A 13,123-nucleotide genomic window follows, 5' to 3' on the forward strand; every position below is an offset into this window, starting at 1 on the left:
GCGCCTATCTCTCTCCATAACCAAGGTGAAAGTCACAGAATTGTGGTCACCATCACCAAAATGCTCACTCACTAACAAGCCCATCACTTGTCCCGGTTCGTTACCAAGTACCAAATCCAATATGGCCTCCCCTCTGGTCGGACAATCTACATACTGAGTTAGAAAAGCTTCCTGGACACACTGCACAAACACCGCCCCTGTGCAGTGCGCCCCTCCCATCTACTTGATCTAAACAGCTTCCAATCAATATTTGGGAAATTGAAATCGCCCCTGTGGCTTCTGCACCTTTCCAAAATCTGTTTCCCAATCTGTTTCTCCACATCTCTGCTGCTATTGGGGGGCCTATAGTAAACACCCAACAAAGTGACTGCTCCTTTCCTATTTCTGACTTCAGCCCATACTACCTCCAAAGGCAGATCCCCCTCGAACTGCCTTTCTGCAGCCGTTATACCATTTCTAATTAGCAACGCTATCCCTCCTCCTTTTTTACCACCCTCCCTAATCTTACTGAAACATCTGTAATCAGGAACCTTCAACAACCATTCCTGTCCCTCTTCTATCCACGTTTCCGTGATGGCCACAACATCATAGTCCCAAGTACCGATCCACGCCTTAAGTTCACCCACCTTATTTCTGATACTCCTTGCGTTGAATATACACACTTGAACCCACCTCCGTGTCCGCAAGTATTCCCTGTCAGTGTTACCTTCTCCACAGCCTCCCTACATTCTTGGATATCCTGAAAAACAGCTAACCTACTTGCTGGACTACAAGTCCGGATCCCATCCACCTGCCAAATTAGTTTAAACCCCCCCGAAGAGTGCTAGCAAACATACCTCCCAGGATATTGGTGCCCTTCTGGTTCAGGTGCAACCCGTCCTGCTTGTACAGGTCCCACCTTCCCCAGAATGCAGTCCAATTGTCCAAATACATGAAGCCCTCCCTCCTACACCATCCTTGCAGCCACGTGTTCAACTGCACTCTCTCCCTATTTCTTGCCTCACTGTCACGTGGCACGACTCTGTCCGTCCTAGCTTTTAGCTTCCAGCCTAACTCCCTGAGCTCCTGAATGACCTCCCCACCCCTCTTGCTACCTATGTCGTTGGTGCCAATGTGCACCACGACTTCTGGCTGCACACCCTCCCCCTTAAGGATTCTGAAGACACCGTCCGAGACGTCTCAGACCCTGGCACCCAGGAGGCATCAAACCATCCGGGAGTCTCACCCATGTCCACAGAACCGCCTGTCTGTCCCTCTAACTATTACTAGCGCTCTCCTCCTCTCCCCCTTTCCCTTCTGAGCCTCAGAGCCGGACCTCGTGCCAGAGAGCCGGTCACTGCAGCTTATCCTTGCTAGGCCGTCCCCCCCCAACAGTATCCAAAGCGGTATACTTATTGTTGGAAATATTCTGCACTCTCTTCAAGATATCTCAAATCCTGGCACCAGGGAGGCAACACACCATTCTGATTTCTCTCTGTCAGCTGCAGAAACATCTGTCTGTGCCTCTGACTAGAGAGTCCTCTGACACAATCAACTGCTTGGAATCTGACATACCCTTTGTTACATCAGAGCCAGTCTTGGTACATAATTGTTTGTGAATGAAATCAGAAACAGAGGATCTCAAAGGTGCTGAGAAAGCTTTGCTGAATCTGTCTATTATTCACTGAAGTATGTAAGGGTATAGATTTTTTTTCCAGTAACTTTATTTCAAACTAATACTAAGTGTTTGTCATCTTTGAAATCCTGTCTTTTCACTCAATGGTAGTGACATAATTACAGAAATATGGAATTCTGGAGTGATTGCAGTGTTAGCGAGTTTTGAGAAGATTTGTAGCTCAGGTTGAGGTTCTGGATGTAGGTTTGCTCGCTGAGCTGGAAGGTTCATTTCCAGATGTTTCATCACCCTACTAGGTAACATCTTCAATGGGCCTCCGGACGAACCACTGTTGATAATTCCTGCTTTCTATTTATAAGTTTGGGTTGGTGATGTCATTTCCTGTGGTGACATAGTTTCCTGTGGTGATGTAATTTCCTGTTTTTTTCTTGGGGAATGGTGGATGAGGTCAAGTTCAACTTGAAAGACCCTATACAGACAACAAGTAAAACTAATGTTATTTACAAAATACCATGCAAGGATTGTAATAAACACTACATTGGACAAACAGGCAAAAAACTAGCCACCAGGATACATGAACATCAACTAGCCACAAAACGACATGACCCTCTCTCATTAGTATGGTTAGATACAGATAAGGAAGGACACCACTTCTACTGGCACAACATATCCATTCCAGGACAAGCCAGAGACACGCACAAGAATTCCTCGAAGCATGGCATTCCAACCGGAACTCTATCAACAAACACATGGAGTTAGACCCCATCTACCAAACCCGAGAAAAATAACAGGAAATGACATCACCGCTGGAAATGATGTCACCATTGGAGATGACATCACCAACCCAAAGAAACCTAAACATATAACTAGAAAGCAGGAATTATCAATACTGCTTCGCCCAGAGGCCTACTGAAGATGTTACCTAGTAGGGTGATAAAACGTTTGGAAATGAACGTTCCAGCTCAGCGAGCAAACCTACATCCTGATTGCATTGTACTATAAATGGATTATTAAATAAATGACATGCATATTGATCTAAACATCTGTTGGCATTGGCTTTTAAAATACAGGATTTACATCTCAGCAAAGGTTAGTGCAAAAGAAGTAGATTACTGCAACATGAAAATCTAATATGTTGGTATCATGTATGCATCATAGACATTTGCACAACTAAGCTAAGGCTCAGGAACAGCAACAATTGCCATGAACAGTTTGGAGTAAGAAGATAGTGGACTCCTCAACTGTGTTCAGCAATTTGCTGAAATAACTTAGTAATTACATGAAAAATAGCAGGAGTAGGCCATTTAGACCATCATGCTTGCTTTGCCACTCAACATGACCATCTTCTATTTTAACACCATATGTCTCTCTCTCTATATATCCCTTGAAGCCTTTAGTGTCAGAAATATATCAATTTCTTTCTTAAATATATTGTGACTTAGCTTCCACAGCCTTGTTTATTTTCATTAGATTACGTACTTAGTGTGGAAACAGGCCCTTTGGCCCAACAAGTCCACACCGACCCACCGAAGCGCAACTCACACCCCTACATTTACCCCTTCACCTAACACTACGGGCAATTTAGCGTGGCCAGTTCACCAAAGCTGCACATTTTTTGGACTGTGGGAGGAAACCGGAGCACCCGGAAGAAACCCACGCAGACACTGGGAGAATGTGCAAACTCCACACAGTCAGTGACCTGAGGCGGGAATTGAACCCGAGTCTCTGGCGCCGTGAGGCAGCAGTGCTAACCACTGTGCCACCCTGCCGCCCATGTATTGCAGAGAATTCCACAAATTCTCCACCCTCTGAGTGAAAAAATATCTTCTCATTCCAAAATGGTCTACCCTGTATCCTGAGACCATGGTTCCTTTTTCTGGACCTCATCATCTCTGCATTCAGTCTGTTCAGAAATTCTTTCAGAATTTTATACATTTCAATGATATCCCCTCATTCTTCTAAACTCTGGTGAATGCAGTACTAATCAACCCATTCTCTCCTCAAACAACAGTCCTGCTGTCTCAGGAATCAGTAGGGTGAATCTTTCCTACATTGCCTCGATGTCAAGTGCATACATGTTGAAGTAAAGAGACAAAAATTGCAACAATTATATATTTTTAAATTTATTTTTGAAATCTATTGTAAACCATTGGAGAATATTGTATCTAGGATGACCCCTGATTTATACATAGTATATGTCTGGATTTGGATTTCTAAACATAGACAGAATGATGTGGTTAAGTTCTGGACAAGTTTTTTTTAAACAGACAAGAAACCATTCTGAGACAGTAAGCTAAGTACATCAGTTCTAAGAAGGGATATAACTTCAGGCAGAATAAACTGAACAAGGCTATTAATTTTGTTTTGAAAAAACTGCAGATGCTGGATATCAGATTAGCCTGACTTCAGTTGTTGGTAGGATTTTGCAGTCCATGAAAAGGCTGAGATTTCCAAATACTTGGAAGTACATGGTAAAACAGGGCAAAATCAGCATGGTTCATCAAGAGGAGGTCATGCCTGACAAATCTGTTAGAATTCTTTGAGGAGGCAATGAGCAGGTTTGACTGAGAGCCAATGGATGTTATCTGCCTGGACTTTCAAAAGGCCTTTGACAAGGTGTCACACAGGAGGCTGCTGAGTAAGATAAGGGCCAATGGTGTTAAAAGCAAGGTACTAGCATGGATTGAAAGCAGAGAGTGTGGATAAAAAGACCCTTCTCAGGAAGGGTCAATGTTGGGACCACAACTTTTCACTTTATATATTAATAATCCAGTTGAAGAAACTGAGGGCATTCTGGCTAAGTCTGCAGATGATACAAAGATAGGTGGAGGGACAGATGGTATTGAGGAGGTAGGGAGACTGCAGCTGGATCTAGACAGGTTAGGAGAGTGGGCAAAGAGGTGGCAGATGGAATACGTGGGAAAGTGTGAGGTCATGTACTTTGGTAGGAAGAATAGAGGCATAGACTATTTTCTAAATGGAGAGAAAATTCAGAAATCTGAAGTGCAAAGGCACTTAAGTTAAACTTACTGGTGAGTCGGTAGTTAGGAAGGCAAATACAATGCTGTTTTTCATCTCGAGAGGACTAGAACATAAAAGCAGGATGTATGTCTGAGGCTTTATAAAGCTCCGCTCAGACCATATTTCGAGTATTATGAGCAATTTTGGGACCTATATCTCAGGAAGGATTTACTGGCCCTGGAGTGCGTCTAGAGGACCTTCACAAGAATGACCCCAGGAATGAAAAGCTTAATATTTGAGGAACGTTTGAGGACTCTGGATCCTTACTTAATGGCATTTAGAAGGATGAGGGGGAATCTAATGGAAGCTTACAGAATACTGAATGGCCTGGACAGAGTGAATATTGGGAAGATGTTTCCATTGGCAAGAGAGATTAAGACCTGAGGGCACAGCCTCAGAGTAAAGTAAAGGCCCTTTATAATGGAGAAAAGGAGAAACTTCTTCAGCTAGAGAGTGTTGAATCTATGGAATTCATTACCAAAGAAGGCTGTGGAGGCCAGGTCAGTGGTATATTTAAGACAGAGATAGATAGGTTCTTGATTGTCAAGGGAGAAAGTGGGAGAATGAGGTTGAAAACTTAGCAGCCACAAAAGCCTAATTTCTGCTCCTACGTCTTATGGTCGTCTCAGTTAGTTAAAGATTTAAAAATAGGATAGGAGCAATATTTTTCTTGGTCTGTGTCTCTGGAACAGATAGTGTTGGGAAGCAGGTTAAAATTTGGTTTTGATGTTGATGCTAAGATCTTTTTAATGGTGATATAGATTTAACTTTGTTTCTCTTTCAATTGTTTCATAAACTTATGTTCTTTTGTTAACAAATACCTGCAGCCCATTATTTACATACTTCAGTGACTAACCACCATGGTAACCAACCACAAAAAATAAATATATGAGTCAAGCCAGGTTTAATTTTGGGATGGGATTTGTCCAATGATACCATTAGCTGGGATCATAACAGAGTCAAGACTTCTGCAGGATTATAATTCACTGGGTTTAAAATGATGGGCATCTCTTTTAAAGAAATGGGCACAAGGACGTCCTGAGCAGGAAAATCGACGTTTCGGGTAGGAGCCCTTCTTCGACTGCTCAAAACGTCGATTTTCCTGCTCCTCAAATGCTGCCTGACCTGCTGTGCTTTTTCAGCACCACTCTAATCTTGACTCTGATCTCCAGCATCTGCAGTCCTCACTTTCACCTATAAGGATATTCTGGACAAGAACTTTTATCTAAGAATATGTAGAAGGTATAATAGAGGATAACATGGAGTCTTTAACTAAGGCTAAACCGAGAAATAGCAGATAAAGTCAGGCCAGAACTAAAAGTAGGATCTTAAAAGGCTAAGATGCTTGAAGTGATTCCTTTGCAGTTAGAAGTAAAAACAACTTAATATGGTCAGCACTATAAATAGCTAAGATAATTTAAGAAATGAAAAAAAAGTTAACACAGAGATGGAGATGAAAGACTTGAATTGGAAATAAAAGAGAAGAAAGAAGGAACAGAAATGGAACAAACTGAAAAGGTAAGAACAATGAATAGGTAGGAGAAAGAGAAGAAAATAAGAATGAAAAGGGAAGAGAAAGAAAGGAAAACATCATCAGAAATAAGAAAACTTTTAATAGAATGAGAGAAGAAAGGAAAGACAGGGAAATTCAATTTAAAAAGCTTGATCTCCAGACATAAGGAAACCAGGCGGCATGGCTTGGTCAGAGAAAAGCTTACAGTAAAGAACAAAAGAATAGATAGTAGTTCAGAGGAAGATTTTGATTCTAATGAGGGATATTATTTCACTAGAAATCCACCCTTCCTACTTAAATTTACAGAGAGTGGAATTGAAAGATATTTCACTTCATCTGAAAAGATATCTTGGCAGAAAAAGTGGACAAAAACTGTTTGTGCTTTAATATTACAGGGTTTTCCAGATAGAGTTATGAATGAGTAGTTTATCAGAAGAGCAATCTGCAGACCACGAAACGGTTTAAAAAGACCATGATCCAATGCTATGAGCTTCACCCTGAAGCTTATCAATTAAAATGTGTGACTTTAAGCGAGAAATTTAATCACACATTAGTGGAATTTTTAAGAGAAAAATGCTGTGAGATCAGTGGTTTCAATTACTGACATTTGAGAAAAATTGAGAACATTAGGGAAGTCATGAGTTTGGAAGCATCCACAAATACATTCCAAGAAACCTTAAAACTTATTTGGAAGAGTATTATGTATCAAAAATCCAAGAAGAGGTAGTTCTGACAGATATCTAAGGCATCTCACACAGACAGTTACATACAAGGAGATGGCTGTATAGGATCATTGGCTAGGCCAGCACTCATTGCCCATTCCTATTACCCAGAGGACTGTTAAGAGTCAACCACATTGCTATAGGTCTGGAGTCAAATTGAGGCTACGTAAATTAGTGAATAGGATGTTTTTTTCATAGTCATCTTAATTTCAGATTTGTATTGAATTCAAATTCCACTTTCTGCTATGACAGGAATTAAACCCAGGACCCCAGAATATAATCTGTGTCTCTAGATTAATAGTCTAGCATTAATACCAATAAGCCATCACCTTCTCCTAATTGGTGAAGGATAAAATTTACAGATGGAAGGGCGTTTAGATTTGGGCAACAAATGGAAAGATGCCAAAATTATAAAGGAGAAAGTGATATAAAGAAAATGACATGCTTTCATTGTAATAAGACTAGAGGTATTACAATTAATTGCTGGCAGTTAAATCACAGTAGTGGGAATGCCTAAAGCATTGTGTAAAGAGGTGTTTCAGAAAGGGAAACAGCTATTCAAACTAACTGAAGTATGAAGAGAACATGTTTCCTTAGAATTTACTAATAAGGGAGAAATGACTCAGGTCAGTCACGAAAATTCTTCCTCAACTATTGATAAAGAATATCAGACCACGAGAGTTAGGTTTAGGGTTTGGGTAATTTCAAATTGAATTGAATGATTTATTGTCATTGTATTCAACAGTAAAAAGTGTAATATGTCACCATGCTCTAGTGCCATTTTGACCTACAGAAGATGTTTCGATATAAGATTGAAATTAAGATATAAAACCTGATATAAGTCTTAACAGAGTTGGTCTTCCTCCCTTCTTATGCTCCGGTCAATTTTGATGTGGGGGTGGGGGGGTCTCCATATTGGGCTCTGGGCCCACCAATGCCCCCGCATCACAGTCCATTTCAGGAGTACAAATTTGGGCCTACCATATCACTGCAGCTGAAGACCACACTGACTGCAGGTGCCAACTTCTCTACAGACATCAGTGTGATGTTTCTCTGCCACTGCTTTGCCGCCATCAGTGCCGGACCCAATCAAGGTCAAAGTCGCTGGTCCTCAGGTGCCATCTTTCACCACTGGACCTACTTCACTGGCGTCGCCTCTGCTAACACAACAGTTGCTGCTGCTGATACCGGGTCCAGTGCTCGTTCCTCCACCAACTCCTCTCAAAGTCTCAAAAGGAGAGATATTTTCTTATCCTTGTAATCAAGGTGGTGAACCAATTTAGATATTGAAAGACACTGGGGATGAAAGAACATCCAGAGGAGTTAACGAGACAAGGTGTACATTGAGGTTATAAACAATTCCCATTAATCAGAGTTCAACTGAAGAATGACTTTGTAAATGGAGAGGTCACAGTTAGAATGTAGAAGGAATTGATTTCATCTGACTGGTACAGAAATATTGACTGCTCTGAGTGTGGCAGAACAACCAATAGAAATAAAAGTAACAGATGTTTCAGGAGGAACATCTTGGGTTTTTTTTTGACTATGCTGTGACTAGATCTCAGGCAGGAAGAGATGAGTCTTTGAAAAATTGAAAATTCATCATTACTTTGAAAATTAAAGAACAGAGAATTAATCTGACATGTATAGCCTTTTTTAATAGAAATGTGACAAATGGATCCTGAATTGGGAGATTTGTACCAACCGCTTACTTAGGAATTGAGTCAGACCCAATGAAAGACAAAGTGATAATGAAAAATGACGACCAGCTGAAATACCCCAGCTGAATATTCTATCAGTTGATAGTTCCATCTGAGTATCAATACTACTTTATGCGTAGTTCACAAAATTCCAATGGTGGATTAACTGCCATTAGGAAAACACACATTAAGATACTAAACATTTTTATTGGTCCAGATTACACAAAGATGAGGTTAAATTTTGCCAGACATGCCATACATGACAAGTAGTGGAAACACTCAGCCATCAATTAAACGTGTGCATTTAATTCTGATACTATTAACAGTGTCTTAATATATTGTGTAGTACCCTAGCCTAAATTAGAAATGAGAATCAGTATCTTCCAACAATTATGGATGTACCACCTAGATTTCCTGAAGGAGTACCTTTGAAACGAACAGAGCAAAATTGGTAGTGAGAAAGTTAATTTAATTTTTTTTACAAGATATGGATTACTTAAATAAATGCAATCAGATCAATGTTTAAATTTTCTGTCACAAATATTCAAAGAAACAATGAATAGTTTGCAAATAAAACAATTTGATTCTTCAGCTTGTCACCCACAATATTAGAAAGATGGCATCAATAGTTCAGGACCACGGGTAGAGTTTATTCACAGTAATATCCTAATGATTGGGATAAAGGAATTCCCTTGTTACTGTTTATTATTATGAATGTTTTTTAATGAGCCTAAAAGATTCAATGTTTTTGAACTGATATATGGGCATTAGGTGAGAGGATTCAAATGCAAAAAATGCCAGGGAAACTCAGCAACATTGGCAGCATCTGTGGAGACAGAAACAGAGTTAATGTTTTCAGTCTAGTATAACACTTCGGTCATATCAAATGCAAAATGTCAGCTCTGTTTCCCTCTTCACAGATGCTGTCAAGCCTACTGAGTTTCTCCTGCATTTTCTATTTGTTTCATGCTTCCAGCATTTGCAATTTTTGCTTTTATTTAGATGAGAGGATTCCTTAAGTTAATTAATGAGAAATTTATAAACCAAAGCACTAAGAGATAATGTTTCCAGCCTGGATGTCCAGTTTCAATAAGAATGTAATCAAAGCATGAGATCGGCCAAAAATCATTTGAAGAGTGCTCAACAAACAACTGAATTGTTGAATACGATAAGTCGATTTCAACTTCTGAATTTTCCATTTCTGATTCATTCTACAATTGGCTAATAGTTGTATTTCACTTTTTCTCACTGCCATAAATATACTTTTTTCCTTCTTATCCTCCCTGTCACAATATCTCTTTAACATGTCAATATAGACTCATAGTCACTTACAACACACAAGGAAACGATTTGGCTCAGTGTGTCTGTGCCGATCATTAAAGCTCTAACTGCATTAATTGAATTTTCCAGCTTTTGGTCCAGAGGAGTCTATGGCACTGTAAGCAATAGTTTCTGATTCAACCACTTTTTTCAGACAGTGAATTCCAATGTCCAACCAGCCTTTCAACTCTCAATATATGGATTAGTGGTGCTGGAAGAGCACAGCAGTTCAGGCAGCATCCAAGGAGCTTCGAAATCGACGTTTCGGGCAAAAGTCCTTCATCAGGAATAAAGGCAGAAGTGAGGAAGCTGTTGAAGTCCACATTGATGCCCTGGGGTTGTTCCGAGGCGGAAGATGAGGCGTTCTTCCTCCAGGCGTCTGGTGGTGAGGGAGCGGCGGTGAAGGAGGCCCAGGACCTCCATGTCCTCGGCAGAGTGGGAGGGGGAGTTGAAATGTTGGGCCACGGGGCAGTGTGGTTGATTGGTGAGGGTGTCTCGGAGATGTTCCCTAAAGCGCTCTGCTAGGAGGCGCCCAGTCTCCCCAATGCAGTCTCCCCAATGCGGTCCAACAGGTTTACTTGAAATCACAAGCTTTTGGAGTGCTGCTCCTTCATCAGGTTCACCTGACTATAACCTGGTGTTGTGTGACTTCTGACCTTGTCCACTCCAGTTCAACATCGGAACCTCCACATTGTAAGAAAACTGGACTGGTTTTTTATTCCAACACTACAGGACCACACTGAACAAGAAGTAGGCATGCATCAAAATTGACTTAATAAAAGGATATTGGCAAATTCCATTGACTAATAAGGCTAAAGAAATGCCAGCTTTTGTACCACTGGATCTCATTTAGAATGAAAATTGCATGAGTAACTTTCCAATGATTAACCAACAAAGTCATCAGAAAATTGAATTCAACTACAATCTGGAATAAAATGCTAGCCTAATTGTGACTATGTAAAAATTCACCTATTTCACTAATGTCCTGGTCTGGATTACATGTGACTCCAGTCTCACAGGGATGCATTACCATTAAAAAACATGCTTACAAACTGAATTCAGAAGACATTAGCTCAAGTGATGGAAGAGATTAAGTGCATGAGAAACAATTGCTTGATGTGCATTTTGGATGGGCAATAAGTTCTGGTTTGTCCAGTGATATATAATTTGGAAAGGGTATATCAGCCCATGTGTAAACGTACCTATGTGTGTGCCTGTGTATTTATGTGGACTGACCGCTTGACTGTGGATTTTTAACTCATGCAATAATGTACTGGTGAAGTGAGTCAATTGTCCATTTCAGATGTATTAAGAACTTTATCTTTATTGATTTCAAGAGGAGAGAAGTAAAATAAGTCGCTTTTACTATATCACAGAAATGCAACGTTACATCCCTTAAACTTTGGTTCTTCTTGCACTTGACAGGTTGAATGGCTCTTTCTTGTTGTAGTTATTTTGTGACCCTACATCTCTTAAGTTGTATTTCTATTAATTCCTGTCATTTCAGAATTTATCCAACAATGAATTACGAACATGGGGAGTGGAAGTATTGTGTAAATTGCTTCCACTGAACATTTCACTTAAGTGCATCAAACTCTCAGGTAGGTGCTATGCCTTATAAAGCTGAAAACACTTATTTTCATCAATACAGTTCAATCATAGCTGTTCTCAAATATGACTAATCATAATAGAGAAGCAGGTCACAATGACTAGTGATCTATGGTAAGTCCCAGACATATATTCCAAATCAATAGACCAGGTTGTGAAAGGGTTAGACTTGAAACGTCGACCTCCACCTCCTGATGCTAGCTTAAAAATGTGTTGCTGGAAAAGCACAGCAGGTCAGGCAGCATCAAAGGAACAGGTGAATCGGCGTTTCGGGCATAAGCCCTTCTTATGCCCGAAACGTCGATTCTCCTGTTCCTTTGATGCTGCCTGACCTGCTGTGCTTTTCCAGCAACACATTTTTAAGCTCTGATCTCCAGCATGTGCAGTCCTCACTTTCTCCACCTCCTGATGCTGCCTGGCTTGCTGTGTCCTTCCAGCCTCCTGTGTTCTTCCAGCTGTGTCTACTTTGGATTCCAGCATCTGCAGTTTTTTTTGTCTCTAACCAAGTTTGTTCCACTGCAAAGTCTCTTCAAAGGATGCCCACTTTGAAGAAGTTCTCTGCCCTGAAGACGGGTTACACCCAAAACATGGACTTCTCCACCTCTTGATGCTGCCTGGCTTGCTGTGCTCTTCCAGCCTCTTGCCTGTTCTATAGTAGCAGCAGCAGCAGCAAAGTGATTTGAAAGGCAAATAGATGGAATAATGCACAACCTAGGGCAGCAAATTTCTCTTCCTGTCTCTGAATTTAAAAGTGAAAAGAATTCACAAGTGTAACTATTAATTGATTTTTTTTCCCAAGTGAGTTGGTAGTCCTCTTGCCTCTGAGACACAGGTTGCTGGGTTCAATTCCCATGTCTGAGCACAACACTTGCAACTGCAGTACTGAGGAATACTCTGTTGGAGGTTCTGTCTTTGAACTGAGATGTGAAACTGCAGCCTTACCATTCTCCTTGTTTGAATTTTTGGAAGAAGTGCTGCTGAGTTACCCCACTGTGCTGGTCAATATTAATCTCCAAATTAACATTGCAAATAACAAAAATTCTGGTCATCATCACAGGATTGGCTATGGGAGTTTACTGGGCACATAATGACGGTTACGTTTCCACGTTCCAAATTTTACCATACTTCAAAAATACTGCACTCTGGGACATCAGTGATCATAACATCAGTGATCAAATCATTTTCTTTAACATTGGTTGTTAGTTCAGTGATAATAATTCCACCTGTGATTCATGCTTTTGCTTTTTTTTATGATTACAAGTCCTATTACGGTGGATAATTTGATCTTCCATGTACAGTATATCATGTTTTGACTCAGAAGGCAGAAGTGCGCTGATAATCAAGCTCTGCTATAGTATGAGTCTTACCAAAAGAGCAAATGTTTTATTTAAATCACCAAAATTTGTATTACCATCCAAAATAAATGTCCACAATACTTCAGCAGTTAACTAAAATAATTTGTGTATTTTAAGAAACTTTGTTCTTACAATATTTGGTAAAACTGGTGAACAACTAAGCTACCATGCACAATTAATCAATATTCACTTAATTCCACACACATTCACATAACAGACAATACAGCTCTGCAGAAATGATACAGCTTGTTTAGAAAAAACAAGAGAAA

At 40.3% G+C, this 13,123-nt stretch overlaps 1 protein-coding gene across 1 annotated transcript in view; it reads left to right on the top strand.

Moving 5' to 3' along the window:
- Positions 1-13,123, top strand: part of LOC122553921 (leucine-rich repeat-containing protein 74A) — a 104,180-nt gene that overhangs the window by 47,523 nt on the left and 43,534 nt on the right. The window contains exon 7 of the mRNA XM_043698428.1: positions 11,399-11,492. Within this exon, the coding sequence (XP_043554363.1) occupies positions 11,399-11,492 (94 nt within the window). The remainder of the gene's footprint in view (positions 1-11,398; positions 11,493-13,123) is intronic.

The sequence above is a fragment of the Chiloscyllium plagiosum genome, chromosome 10 (assembly GCF_004010195.1).
Source record: "Chiloscyllium plagiosum isolate BGI_BamShark_2017 chromosome 10, ASM401019v2, whole genome shotgun sequence".
Lineage (NCBI taxonomy): Eukaryota > Metazoa > Chordata > Chondrichthyes > Orectolobiformes > Hemiscylliidae > Chiloscyllium > Chiloscyllium plagiosum.